The 17,971-nt window shown below is 35.7% G+C and overlaps 1 protein-coding gene across 4 annotated transcripts in view; it reads left to right on the forward strand.

Annotated features, from left to right (window-relative positions):
• Positions 1-15,789, forward strand: part of FAM184A (family with sequence similarity 184 member A) — a 110,066-nt gene extending 94,277 nt beyond the window's left edge. For 2 of the 4 annotated variants that reach the window (XM_088024255.1, XM_028117095.2), the window contains 7 exons: positions 975-1,102; positions 2,540-2,724; positions 3,158-3,304; positions 9,163-9,280; positions 11,468-11,572; positions 13,953-14,155; positions 15,708-15,789. In XM_088024255.1, the coding sequence (XP_087880381.1) occupies positions 975-1,102; positions 2,540-2,724; positions 3,158-3,304; positions 9,163-9,280; positions 11,468-11,572; positions 13,953-14,155; positions 15,708-15,789 (968 nt within the window). The remainder of the gene's footprint in view (positions 1-974; positions 1,103-2,539; positions 2,725-3,157; positions 3,305-9,162; positions 9,281-11,467; positions 11,573-13,952; positions 14,156-15,707) is intronic. The other 2 variants (XM_088024256.1, XM_088024257.1) reach the window with 2 other exon arrangements.
• The last annotated feature ends 2,182 nt before the right edge of the window (positions 15,790-17,971 follow it).

Genomic DNA, 17,971 nt, shown 5'->3' on the forward strand with positions numbered 1-17,971 from the left:
GTTTCAGAAGATGATCATGTGTACTCTAAAAGTCCCTCAGACATACTGCCACACATATCCCAGATTGAGAACCATGAACCCAAACGTAAAGTAAAAAGCATTTTGTGCTAAAAGTTTCTCAGACTGGGCTCCATTTTCTTTCCACTATGACCACATGCTCTGTGGGCACCCACCACACCAGTCTTCTTACAGTTTACCTGATAGATTTGGTTCTTTCTGCTTTTGCATGTTATCCCTTCCTCATTAATGCTTTTCTCTTTCTCCACTTGGGAGAACCCTTACTCAGTGCGTTAGACTGAGTTATTGTGACAGTTCCTTTGTGATAGCATTCCCAGTTTCCTTCTAGGAAATTTGGGTGCTTCCACCACTGTGTTTTCAATTCATCTCTGCTATCCCACTTAATTCCCTGGCTTGATGCGTTTCCCTCTAGCCTGTGTGGTTATTAGAACAGGGTCATATTTTGTTCTCCCTTAGTGTAGTACCTGGCATTCAATAAATGTGGTTTGTGTCAAATAATCTCAGATTCAAATAAAAATCATGACTTAAAAATCAAAGCATTCACCAGCCAGTGTTTAACATCTTTCAGAACTACTGTGGAAGAATTCTTACCTAGGTGGGAAGTTGCTTCCTAAATGAAAATGTTATGGTACTGTTCAGTTCTAAAATGTTACTATTCCAATAGCGAATTAGAAAAGTTAAAAAACATTTTGTCTCCATTCGCACCTTACTGGCAAACCAAAAGCATATATGGAAATACCTTGATCCATCTGAGCAGATGAAAATTTTCTTATCCTTACAAAGCTAGAGGACCTCTAAATTCATGATGTTCTATGATAGTCTAGGATATTTTAATGGGCATACACAAGTGTCCTAATTTAAAAAAATACTATTCTGTGACTTTTATAATTTTTATGTAAAGTATCAATAATATTTCTAAAATACACGAAAGGTATTTTTTTCCCCTTGTATTCTAGCTTCCTTACGCTCAGAACTAAACCATCAACATGCAGCTGCAATTGATTTGTTACGGCATAGTCATCATCAAGAATTGGCAGCTGCTAAAATGGAATTAGAGCGAAGCATAGACATCAGCAGAAGACAGGTAAAGAAGAATATTCTGTTACGTGACGATTCCTTAAATGTGAATAGATTTGAATGTTGACCGTTTCCTGAAAATTATTTTGTAATAACTAGTATTTTCACTAGTTATTACTTACCATCTATATTTAAGAGTCTTATTTTTAAAGGGAAATAGGTAACTTGACTCTAGCATATTGGTCATAAAATTACATTTTATGAATTTTTAATTGAATATTTTGAATTTTACTTGCATCTTGAGAAGGTGAACAGTGAAATATAAATAACACGAAGAGTGAAGGCAGAATACTATGAAACAGCACGGTCTGTAGAACTTTCCAAGATGATGGACCTGTTCTATATCTGTGCTATCCACTATGGTAGTCACTGGCCACATGGCCTTAGTCTAGTGTGACTATGTGTCTGGTTTGCTTAATTTTAAATAATTTAAACTTGAATTTAAATAGTCATACTGGATAGCATACTATAGAAGTAGCAGGTGCTCAAGAAAAAAGATAACTGATATTTGCACATCACTCTAGCATAGCTACTACTTATGCTTTTTAAACTTTGCTCTTTGGACAAGTATGCTTCCTTCAATTAGTTTATGATCTAAAATGTCTGGATGGATGGATTTCTAGACATAGTGCATGAAGGCCATCATTTGTTAGACTTTAGCTATGTTAAATGATCAGCTCAAATTTTCTCTTCATTGCTATGAAGTTTTAAATGAGTCACTTTATAACCATGGAGGGAAATTATGTTTTCTTCTAACTAGGCTGATGCTGAAATTGACAATGTGTAGATAGATGTGGTAGAAAACAGTGACTTCTAGGAAAATGGAAGGGAGCTTATCTTTCAGACAACTGTAACTGCCATATCAACACTAAGCGGACAGTCTGCTTTCTAAGCCATAGGGTGGGTGTGTGTGCGCGTGCATGTGCCCTCGCCTGCTGGGATAGCCTCCCTAGATGCAGGGCCTTTTTAAATGAAAGGACAATGGTGCCAGAATTTTATTGTAAGCCCATATAACTTGGTGAGTATGTAGGAGCCCTGCATTCTAATCTCAGCTCTGCTGTTTATATAAATCATCCTTGGACAGGTATCTCTTGGGTATTGGTTTCCTCATCTGTAAAGTGTGTGGGAGATGTGCTTTTATGGTCTTTTGGGCCTCTTGTCACCCTGATATTATCCATATAAACACTTCTTACAGATGGAAAGGGAAGAGGCCTTTAGGTTTTATTTCAGCAGTTTGCAAGCAATGTCATCAAATTGGACATTCTACTGTGTCATTTTCTTTCCCTTAGATAAATGCAGAAAGCAAATACTAGAAAACTTTTAAGAATTATTTGTAGGGTATCTAGCTTGCTCTGTCAGTAGAGCATGTGGCTCTTGACCTCAGGGTCATGAGTTCAAGCCCTGCACAGAGGTTACTTAAAAAAAACTTTTTTGTACTTTGCAGAGTAAGGAACATATGTGTAGAATAACAGATCTACAAGAGGAATTAAGGCACAGAGAGCATCACATCTCAGACTTGGATAAGGAGGTACAGCACCTTCATGAAAATATAAGTGCCCTAACCAAAGAATTGGAATTTAAGGGGAAAGAAATTCTCAGAATACGAAGTGAATCTAACCAACAGATGAGGTATGCCATTAATTACAAAAGAAGGAATATACAGTGTTATCTAAAAGACTGTTGTATAGTAGTTAGCAATACATGCCTATTTTTATGGCTAGACTGCCTTCTAGTAGATATTGAAGACCACTTCTTTATTTGTTGACTGCTATAATTTAGAACATAGATGAAGTGTTTGTATTTTGAATAATATGTATGCATTCAATAACTTTGGAAATTGTATAATTAACTAAAATCTTTATAAAATAGAATTTAAAAAGCATTAAAGGAGACAACTTTAACAAGCTAGAAGATTAGAGCAAAGTAAGTAACTTATTTTAGGCTGTTTCCATTAATTTTCTATATATTATACCTAAAACCATTTCAAATCTGGTAGAGTATAGAAAGTTTTGAAAGCTTGACCTCAGAATAACGTATTCTTAACTAAAAATAAATCAAACAGGTTGCATGAACAAGATTTAAACAAGAGACTTGAAAAAGAGCTGGATATCATGACAGCAGACCACCTCAGAGAGAAAAATATCATGCGGGCAGATTTTAATAAGACTAACGAGCTACTCAAGGAAATAAATGCAGCTTTACAAGTGTCGTAAGTCATATTATATTAAAGAAAATTCATATGTGGGAAATAAACTGAGGAGACTGTCTAACCTCAGATTAGCTACTCTTTTAAATCTAATTGATACTTAAAAAAGAACACGTAAGTACTATATTACAGATGGTAATTGCAATGTGATATTTTCAGTAACAAGAAGGCAATTGAGTGATTATCAGCTGCCACAGCTACAGATCCACTAGGACGGTCCTTGCCGAAAGCCCGTGCCTCAGAATCATGAACTGTCAGGCCATGGTGAAAACTCTAAAGATGTCCATTATATAATGTTAAGTAAAAAGAGCATATTGGTGGCCATTAGGAATATTATCCTACCCATACACTAATAATACGTGTTTTATATACAAATATCAAAAGAGCTTAAAAAACAAATACAAAATTTTAATGACAGGACTCCCCTCTAGGGAGTGGATTACAGGGTACTGGAGGTGGGGAAGAGTAAAATCTTCCTTTTTATTTTTTATACTCTACATAGATATTGTTCGAGTTCCTACAAACAAGCATTTAATTTTGATTTTAAAAAATTAATGAAAGTAAAACATCAGAAATAGTTACTACTCATATATAGTAATTCCAATATTGTTAAAAACCAAGATCTCTAATTATTGTTTAATGTTTTAAGGAAGTATTTAATAGCCCCTCTCTTTCCTACACACTTATAAACTGTTAGAGCCAATGTGCAAATAGCATTCACTCCCGTGTCTGAGGCCTAAACTCTAGTTCAACTTAAATTATCTCAGAATTAATCTATTCTAAGCTGCTGCTGCAAATGGTTTATTCACCTTTAGTCTCTCTTCTTCTAACCAATTAAAAAACCTGCATAAAAATATATAGATATCTCCACATACTTTAGTAAAGTCAAAATAGTGACTAATCCCATTAACCTTAGTCTCAGGTACACCTTACCTTCCTGTGTCAGCCACACCAACCTCAGTTTCCTTCTAAGATTCTCCTGTGTTTACAGTCTAGAGTAATCTCCTACGTTATTACTACCTGATTACCTTCCCCCAATCTAAAACTCATCTCACATTTTACCCATTTAACTAACTAAGCCTCATAGTAAATATTGTTACATATATGTAATATATATACCCACATTCACTCAAGCTGAAACAAAAACAGACACCACCACCCCCCCACAGTGGTTGGCATTTACTTCAGCAGCTCCTGAGGTGAGGTACCCTCTCCTGGACACACACAGAATTTTCACATTAATAGGCACTCAAATGTTTCCTGAATGAATTTTTTTGAGGATTCCCTATAACATTTACCACTTCATGAAGTTACACTTGAAATGGTGAGGAGACTCATGAGATCATTTTCCCAGTCACAGTGATTTTTTAGTGTTTGCTGTTGTGGGAGGTAATTTTTAAATCCTTTTGAGCCACAGTAAGAGCTCATAATCATAGGCATTTTGCAAAAATTAGTTACAGTAAATTCTACTGTTTACTTTTCCTTTTCTTGGCCTCACTGGACAGAGGCTGAAGTCCTGGCATCCCCTTCTTCACAGTCTGAAAAAACATGCTCACAAAAAGGATAACCTGTCTGTCCGTGTGTCCTGTCTCCTTAGGAGTGTTAATTTACAAAGATTAAAGGCTCGTTTCTACTTTATTCTGTTTTATGTGGTTTTACACATTATGAATTTTCAGTAGATAAATTAGTTTTTTATATTATGCTAATTTTTAATGATGAAAGAATTAGTATTACTCATGAGTCAAATATTTTATCTGCTTTTCTAGATCTACCATTTGTTTTATACTAGGTTAGTATAGGTCCATGCTAACCAACTATATTTCTTTCAACAGAAAACTACCACTATCATATAATTAGTCTCTAGCTTATTTATTCTTTTAGTTGAAACCAAACATACCTACAAATGTATTTAGACCAGCGCTGTCCAGTAGGTTTTCTGTGGTAACGAAAATGTCCTATATGTGCTCTGTCCAGTACAGTTGTTACCAGTCTCACAAAATGGCGGTTGAGCATTTGAATTGTGGTTAGTACAACCAAGGAGTTGAATTTTTAATTCAATTTTAATTAATTCAAATGTAAATAGCCACATATGGACTAGTGGCTACCATATTGGAAAGCACAGTTTTATACAACTGGATATTTCTGTTCTATCTCCTTAAATGCAGTGTGCTTGGATCTGCTGAACAGCTTAGATGTAGTCAGAGGTGGTGAGCAAGGAGAGTGCATTCCAGCTTAAGGAGCTGGGGGACATGTGAATTTTCTCTGCCTGTTGCAAAGGACCAAGGGCACCTTACTGAAGTTACTAACCAACTGCATGCTGACTTTAACTCTTTGAAATTGGAAAAACCCGGTGGATATCTAGAAGTGGGTGGTAGTGGGAGGCCTGGAGGAACATGGGTCAGGCTGAATCCTGGAGGGGAGGGACCTCTGGAGCTGCTGGAAGCTTCTTGCTTCTGTTCCCACCCCAAATCCTGTTTGGACACCAGGGAAGAGGGGACTAGAAATTTAAAGAACAGAAAATACCCTCTAAACATTGTAGAAATGGTAATGAGTTCTGTAGCTCTTATGGAATGATTACTAAAAAACCCCTTTTCTAGTGCTGGGTACTAAAGTCTTAGATTTTTGGATATTCTATAGAAATGGTTTTATTTTTCTGAGTGATATAGTAGTAAAAACCTTGTGTCTAATATGTCACAGTTTTTGTTTGAGAAACAAATGAGAGAATGAACTGTTTTAAAGAACTTTAATCTAAATCTAAACATATGTAGAACTTGGGATCATTATAGATCTTTATTATGCAGAAAAGGGGGTTCAGAGATTATTATTGATTGTCTAAGTTTACATTAACTTCTCACTGTACTGAAACAAAAAGATAGTTTCTTCTTGGGGGAAGCATTGAGTTTTCTGTACGGGGCTGTTAAGTAGGTCAGTAATCCCTAATTGAAAAGAAACACTCCACCATGCCAGAATTACTTACTCTTTAAAAGTTGTTTGAGTTCTTTTATCTATAATACTCTGATCATTCTTTGTTGTTGTTTGATTTTTAAATTACCATTCTGGTTGTGTTCATAAGCTTTGTGAGGTAAGGAAAAAGTATTTCTGTTGTCATGCATCAGATCCATGCCCATAAATTATGGGGAAAGAAAGGCTCAACATTAAACTTCTTCAATTATATATTTCTTAAACTCCATAGAGAGGATGGTATAATAGAGTTTATCCTTATACAATTAAGAGTCTAAAGCACATGTGTGCCAATACTGTTGTTTGGCCTAGAATCTCAATTTACTGACTTTGTCAGTTATTTTTTTAAAACCCAGGAGAACTGCTACCTTGAAAACATTTTTACGCATTTTATACAGCTTTTTTAGGTATTCATATATTTTTGGTTTGTGTTGTCCACGAACCCTAGACATTGACCTATATAGTCAGAGCCAAAAAAAAAACCAGGGCATGCATGCCTGGGGAGAATCCAACAGTGACCTAATTAGTAATTATATATGTTTTACTTCTGTTTTCTCTTAATGGAAATCCTATATTTTGAGTAAAAGACTATATAAACTTGTATGTTTCCCTCAACACAGTGTTTCCCAGGCTTTAATCTTTCAGAATTTGGTCATTTCTGGCTACCTTTGAAACTGTTTTCATATTTTTAATTGATTCACTGTAACTTAAAAATTTAACAGGAAGACTTGATTATTTCTGCAGTAAAACCATTATCACTACTGAAAAATTGTATCCATTTTTCTAAATAGAGGCCAGGCTATACTTATAAATATGTAAAGTCTGTGAAAATAAAACCGTGTGATGAGATTCTAGCTAGCTATTGCTACTGCAGGCCAGTCTGAGCCCGGTGAAATAGGGTCATAAGCTTATGTTGCGAAGGCCATTTAAGATACATAGGACCACACCAAGACTGTTTCCTTCTTGTGACCAGAAAGATTAAAGGAGAACAAAGTAAGATCATTCCTTGTACCACCAGTTGTTCACACACCTAGTCTTTGGGAAACTGTGCTGGCCTAGAGAACTGACGGGGCAGCTGAAGAAAGGGAGACTGTTGACCAGTGTTGGCTTGAAATGGATCAGAGTAATACCAGGTGTTTTTCCTGTTAGAATTCTGAAAGACTTAGTAATTCTGGAAGTATATTTGCAAGTTAAATCTAGATCATATTACTTGTTCTCTCCTTTAATGCTTTCCAATTTGTGTTTATATGAATTGTTTCTTCAATTTAATCAATTATTTTTTCCCTTTTTAATATCAAGGTATCTTTTTAAAGTTTTTTTGGTGATATTAATTGATAATAATTTTGTAGGTAAAGCATGTTTAAATGAAAACATACACTAGAATTGAGGCTCAGAGCGGAAAAAGGTGGTTCAGGGATTTTAAGTGATTGTTTTAGACTCACTTTAACTTATTGTACTAGAACAAAACAGTAGAAATAATAGTTTTATTTTTTATTTTGTTTAATAATAGTTTTAAATAGGGCATTAAATTGAGTTTTTTAGCGACCATTTACTGCCAAGTATTCTTGTTCAGCTAGTTCAAAAGTCTTCTATTTTGCTTTTAATGATAAAGTACCACGGAGACATCTTGTGGCTACTCTGGTATTAAACCCAATGCCTTTTTCCTTGACTAGATCATTGTTTCTCAAGCTTTTTTTTTTTTTTGCCCATAAAATGCCATATCATGACAAAATACAAGGTCCCTCTATGTGAGCCCAGTGAAGCACATTTTTTACTCAGTCTGCATCGTCACAAAAGAATAAAAGAGAGTGAAACTAACCTCAAACTGAATTGACAAAGTCCCCTCTGATCCTGAGACATTGACTTCCTAACCCCACACTTGTCTTTACCCACATATCTTCCTGAACCCTCCAGATTAGAACTTTAGGATGGGCTGAGTTAGTGGAGTTTTTTACTAAAATTCCTAAAATATACAGAGATTCTTGTGATTCCTAGAAGATAGATGTTACTCAGTATTTGTTGAATAAATTTCTCTGTGCATCTTCATTCACCATGATTTTGAGCTTACATTCTACCCTTTTACTTTGAAAACAGTAAGTTTTTAAATTGCTATAATTATGTAAAGTTTCTAAAACTGAAATTGTTTCTCCCCCACACTCCCAACTGAGCTGGCAGTTTCCATTTGCATCCTCTTCATTCTGCCCTGTCCTATATTTTTAGACTCTGCAGGGTCTATGGTGCCTCTGCTCATAAAAGGTGGCCTCTATTCTAGAGTCTTCAGTGGCATTCAGGCCTGTTGCCTTTTCATCTCATTTGGGGCAGAAGCAGCCTAGAAAATTATCTTATCTGATGAGCCTTTTTACAGTGTGTATGTATTAGCTGATAATACAGAATTTTTAAATTGTGTTTCCCATAAACCAGGAAGGAATGATGTCATGTATGTGTCCTTTGTTTCCCTTTCCTCTGTATCTTTTCTTGTCCCTTTTCTATATGTTACCAAGCCTTATGTCATCCCACAGGAGTGTATTTTTGGTAAGTTCTCCTGATAGGGAGACAACAATTCCAGCATCAGACCTATATTTAGAGGTTAGTATTATTCATTATATCATTTCTTCTACAGAGCTTACCTCACCTCATCCCCACACACTGCTGAATGATTTACAATCAGTGAATTCTTCCAAAAGTAATCTGTAAAGTCTTTAATAACATCATCTACCCCCTTAGAGCCTTTAATAACACTAGAGCTATTTGAGGCAGTCATGTTATTCTGAAAAGTTTTAAGGAAAAAAAATTGGTTTTAAATTTTGTATGTGTTCAACTGGACTAATTTGAAAAATGTAGGTATTACAGAAGAATGTGTCTGAGTCCTGTCAATGAACTAAAAGGTTTCTTGTTTTCAGACTAGAAGAAATAGAAGAAAAATATCTAATGAGAGAATCAAAACCAGAAGATATACAGATGATTACAGAATTAAAAGCCATGCTTACAGAAAGAGACCAAGTCATAAAGAAATTAATTGTAAGATTTTGGGGGGGGATATAACCATGTTAGTTACCATGTTTGCCAATCAACAGTCTGTTGGTTAAGTATTAAGTAATGCTAAATGAAAATTGAAAGTATAAAATATGTGCATTGTGATTAAAAGTTTATTAAAATTGTTCATGAATAAGGATAAGAAACAAATTTTTAAATTTGGTATTAGGTAAGGGGATTGTGCCTCTTTTCAGTATTTTTTTAAAAGTCTTCAGTACTTATTTTTGTTTAATAATGTCATTGCCAACATATAGTTAATACGTTATTGAAGGTGTGTATTGTTCATGTAGAATTAGAATGGGATAGGAAAGAATCAACGCATGCATTAGGCTGCACTGTGTACTTCCAGTTAGTCATGTTAACTTACCCTGATCCAAATAGATACTCATGGGAAAAGGGTTCCATTTTCTTAGGGTTCTAACTAAGAAAAGTTATAGGCTCTCTCTTAAGAGTCTTGGTCCAGACTGAGGTGTAAGGGTCTCTGAGCAGTCCATCAGGGAAGGAAATACAGTTTTAACAATAAAAAAACTGCCTTCATTAAAGCTATTATTCTTCAAGAATAATACGCAAATGTCTTAATTCATAAAACATTTTAGAGTCTTCCAAAATTATATATCCTGATCAATAATTAATTGTTTTTTATGGTCACAAAAAAAGAAAAATCTTTCAGAGTCAAAACTAAAAATAGAATTCTAATCACTCTATTGGTTCATTGATCTCTTCAACTGAAAACTATGGATGTTAGCATGCAAAGAGAGCCTAGAAGCATTTATTTCTGAAGTCCTTTTTCTTTAACCTCTCTTTGTTGGCATTTAGGAAAGTCATCCTGTTGGCTGGGACTACAAGTTCCTGCTAAAAGCAGAAGGTTATAGATTGGGGTTCATTATGGAACCCAGGAGCAGACATTGGCAAGATTTTCCAGGCATTGTGAACATGAGCAGAGGCCTCATAGATTCCTCTGATTACCTTCTATTCCGCACATGAAGTTAGCAAAGGAATTAAGTATATTTATTTCGTCTATGGTAGAAATAGCTTTTCCAGTTCTTAGCTAACAGATGTTAAAGACATAGTTGTATTTTATCCTCGCAACAGGATAGGTATTAGACTTCAAAGAATAAAGCAAACACAAAGCAATATAGCTAGTTGCTAGGAATCCAGCTAAGGGTTGTTCTACACTCTTGCCACTGCATACCAATTCTGTGGACTCTGAAGCACATGGGCTGAGACTGGTGCGAATAACAGTGGTATCTAAGAAGGGGATGAAGAATCTAGTTCTACTCGAGCGCAGTCCTGCATTTCAGACTCATGTGTTTACTTCCTACACTTTGTTCACTTGACACGTGGTGGTGAAGTGAAAGGCAAAGGATTTATCTGTATGTAGGTCACTTTTTCTTTGGTCAGTGATTAGCACTGCTGTAATACAGTCGACCCTTGAATAGTGCATGCGGCACCAACTCCCTGCACAGTCGAAAATCCGCATATAACTTGTCTCCCCGAAAACTGGATTACTAATAAACTGTTGTCCGGAAGCCTTACCGGTAACAAAGTCAATTAACACCTATTTTGTATATTATATACTGTATTCTGATAAGCTGGAGAGAAAAATGTTACTAAGAAAATCATAATGAAAAGAAAATAACATTTATAGTACTGTATTCATTAAAAAAAATTAAAAAATCAGCATGTAAGTGGACCCATGCAGATCAAACCTGTGTTGTTCAAAAGTCACCTGAACACTGAGGTCTCAGAGAGGAGATTAGGCAAGATCAAATTTATTTCCAGTACTGAAAAATAATGATATATCAGTGTCACCTTTATAGAAACAACATAACCATGCATACAACTCCATGAATGTAAGTTAAACTGCTCGAACTGCACAGTCAGCCCTTTGGAATAGAGATGGGACGAAATAAAACATTTCAATCCAGTCTTGGAGAAAAAAGTTATTAAAGGGTAGAGAAGAGCCCCAAAGCATAGGATTTTGAAAAGTTTTGAAAACCTTCCCACCAGCAGTCATTAAGACACTGGCAGTCAGATCTCAAAATCTTTGATGAACGAAGTATGTAAGTCCTCACTCATGTTTTATAGTAAATTTTGAATGAAATGGCATTTAAACAGTTTTAAATTTTCAACAGAAAATGTCTAAGTGATGTTTATAATTCTTTTGCGTAGGAGGATAATAAGTTTTATCAGCTGGAATTAGTCAATCGAGAAACTAACTTCAACAAAGTGTTTAACTCAAGCCCTACTGTTGGTGTTATTAATCCATTGACTAAGGTATGTGCGGTAAACACTCTAAAATAGGGATGTAGTTTAAAACTTGCTTAAAGTTTTTAATATTTAGAGCAGCATAGGATAAACCTTCCAAATAGTGTTTTCTTAAATTTAATATTTAGGATTAAAATCTATGAATTCTTTATGTATACATTTTCACAGAATGAGACTAATATTTTTGTTGAGAATTCGTACTCCTTAAGACATTATTGTAAAACCTTGGTTTCTGTCATTTTGTTTTTCATATCTCCAAAGAAAACTAACATCATTTTCTTGGTGTTCACTATCCTCTATGGGGTCCTGAAAGGTACTCCAGCCCTGTATACACAACAGCTCTCCCTAACTTAAGGCCTGAGGCCTGCCATGTTAATGAACCTTGTTGCTTACCAGTCTTTGGAGAAGGGCTTGACTTCTCTCAGTCTTAGGATCTTTCTTGACACTTAAAATTGAAGATGGCCTATTCTGATACTTTGTTACTCTCTTAGGAGCTTAGAAGAGCCTTGTAGACAAGTGAAATGGACATGGCCAAGTCTTACACATCTTTGTACCCCAGCTTCCTATGGCTCCCCTCATAGTGCTTTGGGTATAGTAGGTATTCAGTTGCAAATCATCACATTTTCTGTAAGTGGCCACAAATGAGTGAATAAAGCATATAAGGAAGAATTAATTATGTGTATTGGCTTCATAGGGATTACGTAGCTTTTGGCAGAAATCAGTAGTAGAAATAAAGTACTAGTGCGAAAGTTATTTTTTGATTCAGATTTAATTTGCCCATTATGCCTAATTTCTGTTAGGCCCTTAGCCAGAAATTTTTTCTCTCAATGCTCATAACTTTGTTAAGAACATGGACTCTACCTTTCCTTCACAAGTTAGAGTGCTTCAAACTTTAAGCCTTTAACATAGAATGACTTAAATGTTTTATGAAACAGAATGACTAAAGCAGGGATGCCTATAGCTCTATCTACAGAGCCTAAAATACTGCCTGGCACATCGAAGGCTCTCATAATTGGTGAATTAATTAATATAGTTAGTTTTAGTTTTTAAGTTCATAATTTAAGGTGAAATACAACAAAGCAAGATTATGAGACTTGTTGAAACAATAAAATGAGAATATTTCTAATATATTTTTTGGAATTACATTTTTAGGTACAAAACGGTTACTGTAGAACTTTACCAATGATACTTTTGATCTCTTCAAATAGAAACCTATAGTAGGTTTATTTATGCCCTCTGGTGACTAGAATAAGAAAATGCAAAAGATACATCTTTGTTCACTTTTGAGTGATTTCAGCTTTAATAGTTGTGATTCTAGAAGACATTATTATTCTTCCTCTTTTCAGTTATGCAAAGTAGACTCTGTCAGAGACTCCATGATTCACAGAATATGACAGAGGAGGGCAAGGTCTAGATAGTAAGATCATTACTTTGTAAATAAAGGAAAAAGGCCAATTAGGCTGGTTTTTTTTTAAACACTTGAATCATTTTGCAGAAAAATATTTCATAAATTCAATTAGCACAGATTTAACTTGTAAAAAGATGGTGTCAAAAATATCTTGCAAAATGTTAAATTTTACTGTGTACAGCAAGATGATGCTCATTGATTCTAGAGGTGTGAATAAAATAGATTTGCAAGCTGATAGGTTTTGATAGTCTGAAGGTGTTCCTCTTCCTGTTAATTTTAAAGACCAACTAAAAAATTTAATAAATGGATCACTTTGTTTTATAACCTTTTAATGTTTTTAAAAGATTATGAGCCAATTATTGATACCACCAATTGGGAAATGAGACTTAATTATGCAGATTTAATTTTCTCTCTTCAAAAAGTGCAGTGAATTTAAAACCAGTTACTCGAGTCAGCTTTAGCTCTTAAGTAGGAATGTGGGATGTGTTTCAAACTACTTTGCCAAGCATTTTTCCATTCCCATTTTTTTTTTTTCCAGGCAAGGACTGCCTCCCTTTGACGGAAGGCTAAAGTTCATGGACCTCCCTTTTAAAACTGTTTAACTTTATAACCTTCTCCTAATTTTAGCCCAACTCTGTTTAACCTCGTGGTATCTGCAAGATCTCCTCCTCCCTTTCCCCTCGTAGTCTTTACCCTTTGACATTCTTTCCATCTCCTCCCCTCCCCATGAACACCAGTTCGTGTTTCTTCCTCATTCTTTCTGGCCCAGCAGCATGTCTGTCCCTAAGGATTCCATGTAGGTAAAGAACACTTCCAAGGATCCCCAGACCACACTTTGGGTAACACTGGTTCATTTTAACATCCTAATTTAACATAAAGCTTCCAAAATCTTCCCATGCCAAATTTATATCTTCTACTCTTCCTATTTTCTCATTTGTCCTTATGCAGGGACTATCCTTACATGTATTATTTTTAATGCAGCAAAAGAAGAAGAATGATAAGTCACCAACAAACAGGTTTGTGAGTGTTCCCAATCTCAGTGCTCTGGAATCTGGTGGAGTGGGCAATGGACATCCTAACCGCCTGGACCCCATTCCTAATTCTCCAGTCCACGATGTTGAGTTCAACAGCAGCAAACCACTTCCTCAGCCAGTGCCACCTAAAGAGCCCAAGACATTTTTGAGGTGAGCCCCGTCTCACCAGTGATTTTTTTTCTTTTCCTTTTTAACTTGAAAAATTTACCTTCTTACATTGCAGAAATTCACTACTTTAAGACCAGTCTAGGAAAAGAAATATTACTGTGAAAGATTTTCACAATATATTTATCACTTCTCTAGAGAACTCCTTTTTGGCTCTTAAGATTTTTTTTTAATTTCTTGCCAATTTTTCTATATGCTGAAAGAGGTGCTAATGTAATTTGTATGCTTAGAATTTTAATATTTATGGATATTTGCTTCATTTTGAGTATTGTAGCAAATTTTTCCCTAATAATCCATCTTTATTACAGAACTTAAAAATTTTTTTTCTTATATTTTCTTTTTCACTTTCTTGCTTACCAGGCTTATTTACAAATATATATGCTTACTGCCAAAATAAAAAATATGTAAGCTTTGGGAATTTAATGATACACAAAAGCAAAAAGTAAATTTAGGAAAAAAATTTTACAACTGATACTCCAATTTGAAGTTAACCTCAGACTTGATTAAATGTATTAACAAGGAGAATTTAAATGAAACCCAATTGTTTATCCATTAAATAACGTCAGAAAGTATTGTTGTTTAGGTTTACCTTACTGAGTCTGTGCTGCTTTAAATTTATTTTTTTAACTTATTCCTAAATCTCAGCAGTGTCACTAGTAATAGTCTTACAGGTAGACGACCTTTTTCTAGGGTAAGTGATGACATAAAGACTATTTTAAATAGAAAAAAGTAGCAAGAATAAAAATAGTCACATACACTTTTGAATGTGCCTCCTGCTAAATATTTTGTGTTGCTTATTTTCCCTTGTGCATGGGTATGTTCAGGTATCAGTAAGATGCATGTGCATGAGCTCAAGGAACTTGACTACTGGAGTTTCCATTACACATTGTTGCGTGCCTTGTAATTTCCCCCAAAGAAAGACGGTAGGGATTCTTTTATTTTCTCAACTAGCCCAAAGAATTGTTAGTTAGAATTAAGTATAAATGATATAACTTTGAAGATGGAGGGGAAATGGGCTTCTTAATTGTATTCCTTTCCCCCTAGACTATTTGTTTATGGAATTATGAAAGTTTAATATGAATATACATGTCGTAAAAATACTATGCCATGGCTTAGTTACTTAGCTATATTTGAGGACACATCTGTAAAAATCAAATGCTTGTGTCAGATTCTGAAATGTTAAGTAAAAAGGTGCTGAAAAAGAGGAATGTTATCTTGTTCTCATTTCTGACAATTCCTCCCGAATTTTTTTATTCAAAGAAGGTGACATTTTTCTCAGCTGTCTGATTTTTGTCTTTTTGTAATTTTTTGTAATTGTTTTGATGTGGCTCCTCCTTAACTGACTTCATCTGAGCTGCTGATGCACTCTCGTGCTCTCATGGAGTGGAGAAACCAATCTAGTGTAGAGGGATCTACAAAACACATCTAACACAGAACCAGTTGTGGTCATCTACACTGATGTTTTTTGTGCTTTTCTCTTCGTTTTGCAAAACAGCTTAATGCTGGGTTACATGTCTCTCTTTTTTTATGAATTCAGTCCTCCTCAGAGTGAAGCTTCCCCGGTGGCTTCTCCAGATCCCCAGCGCCAGGAGTGGTTTGCCCGGTACTTCACATTCTGAAAGAATTATGTTGGCAACAGCTAGCTCTGTGTGGACTAAGAGCATGACCTTATACAGACCATTATGTGAACAGGCTTTCCTAGGTCAGACACTGTGAATGAGAAAGTATTTGTCTCTCCAATTTGAAAATACACTATTTCCTGTGATATTTATTGGAATCACTCTACTATATTATGTGTGTAATTATAACAGTTATTTTTATTTGAGATGGAAGAGTCTTTAACCTTTGTAATTACTGCATAATAAATTTTGTTAGAACAAACAGTGCTTTTCATTTTTTTCTAGTAAGCTTGTTAGACTTTTTAAATATTTTTTAATTCTAAATAAGACTTACGGAAAGGGTGTTTTCTAAGAAGTTTTACTGCATAATAAAATATCAAATTATTTGACTTTAATAATCATAACAAAATCAGGATAAATACATTATAACCTACTAATTTGTTCCATCACCATGTATAACTATAAACTGTGTTCTCTAAATTTATAAGACTATAATGAAAACACTCATGGAAATGATAAACTTTCAGCTATAAAAGTACTGCTGACTTATAGTGTATTTTATTATTCTGATAGTTGAGGATCTAGAACGTCTAATATAGTTAGTATCTATGATTAATATGATTTATGGCCAAAAGTTATTTGGTAAAGAGACAGTTAGTGGGTGATGGATATTAAGGAGGGCACCATAAAGCACAGGGTGTTATATGCAACTGATGAATCACTAAACTCTACCTCTGAAACTAATGCACTATATGTTAATTAAATCTAAATTAAAATTTAGAAAAAAAGTTTATTACTGATATATCAACTCAACTAGTTAGTGTTCAACAACTAGAGTGCCAAATTTAGTTGCCTAAGCAATGTAGATTTTAGAAGAATCTGGGGGAACAAGATGAATACAAATACCTGATCTATGAATGATTGTACCAACAATAAAGACCGGGTTTTTTAGTGGTTACTATGTGTAACTGTGCTGAGGGGCATTAGAAAGATTATTTAATCTTCACGAAACAAACCATTGTATATGCATTTGCACAGTTGGCATGTTCTTTTTTTTTTTTTTTTTAAGATTTTATTTATTTATTTGACAGAGAGAGAGAGAGAAAACACAAGCAGGGGGAGCGGGAGAGGGAGAAGCAGGCCTCCCGCCGAGCAGGGAGCCCGATGCGGGGCTCGATCCCAGGACCCTGAGATCATGACCTGAGCTGAAGGCAGACGCCCAATGACTGAGCCACCCAGGTGCCCCAGTTGGCATGTTCTTTTAAGTTATCCTGGGGAAAAAAAAGTTTACATTTGACAAAGAGAGAGAGAGCACAAGCAGGGGGAGTGGCAGGCAGAGGCAGAGGGAGAAGCAGGCTCCCTGCAGAGCAGGGGGAGCCCGATGTGGAACTCGATCCCAGGACCCCGGGATCATGACCTGAGCTGAAGGCAGTCGCTTAACCAACTGAGCCACCCAGGCGCCCCGGTACCCAATTATAATTTTGAAAGATGGGTAGGAATTAACCAGACCAGGGACAGGGCTGTTTGAGGCACAAACTGGAACAAGTATCAAGAAAGAACAGGCCAGGGCGCCTGGGTGGCTCAGTTGGTTAAGCGACTGCCTTCGGCTCGGGTCATGATCCTGGAGTCCCGGGATTGAGTCCCACATTGGGCTTCCTGCTCAGCACGGAGTCTGCTTCTCCCTCTGACCCTCTTCCCTCTCATGCTTTCTGTCATTCTCTCTCTCTCTCTCTCAAATAAATAAATAAATAAATAAATAAATAAATCTTTAAAAAAAAAAAAAGAACAGGCCGGGGCGCCTGGGTGGCTCAGTCATTGGGTGTCTGCCTTCGCCTCAGGTCATGATCCCAGGGTTCTGGGATCGAGCCCCGCATCGGGCTCCCTGCTCGGCAGGAGGCCTGCTTCTCCCTCTCCCACTCCCCTGCTTGTGTTCCCTCTCTCCCTGTCTCTCTCTCTCTGTCAAAAAAATAAAATCTTAAAAAAAAAACAACACAAAACAGGCCAGCTACATCTACTAAATTAAGTGCAATCCTATGGGATCAATGTGTAGGGCTAAAGAATATGGCATGAAACAGCAACCATTCCTTGAGCACCTAGCTTTTAGAATTTAACATTTTTAACTCATTAACAACTCAGATGAAGAATACAAATGTACAAGTAGTAAAGGTTAAAACCTATGCTC

This window comes from Eumetopias jubatus, unplaced genomic scaffold, assembly GCF_037043125.1.
Source record: "Eumetopias jubatus isolate StellerSeaLion01/CBP00866 unplaced genomic scaffold, mEumJub1_p1.0 scaffold_6, whole genome shotgun sequence".
Classification (NCBI taxonomy): Eukaryota; Metazoa; Chordata; class Mammalia; order Carnivora; family Otariidae; genus Eumetopias; species Eumetopias jubatus.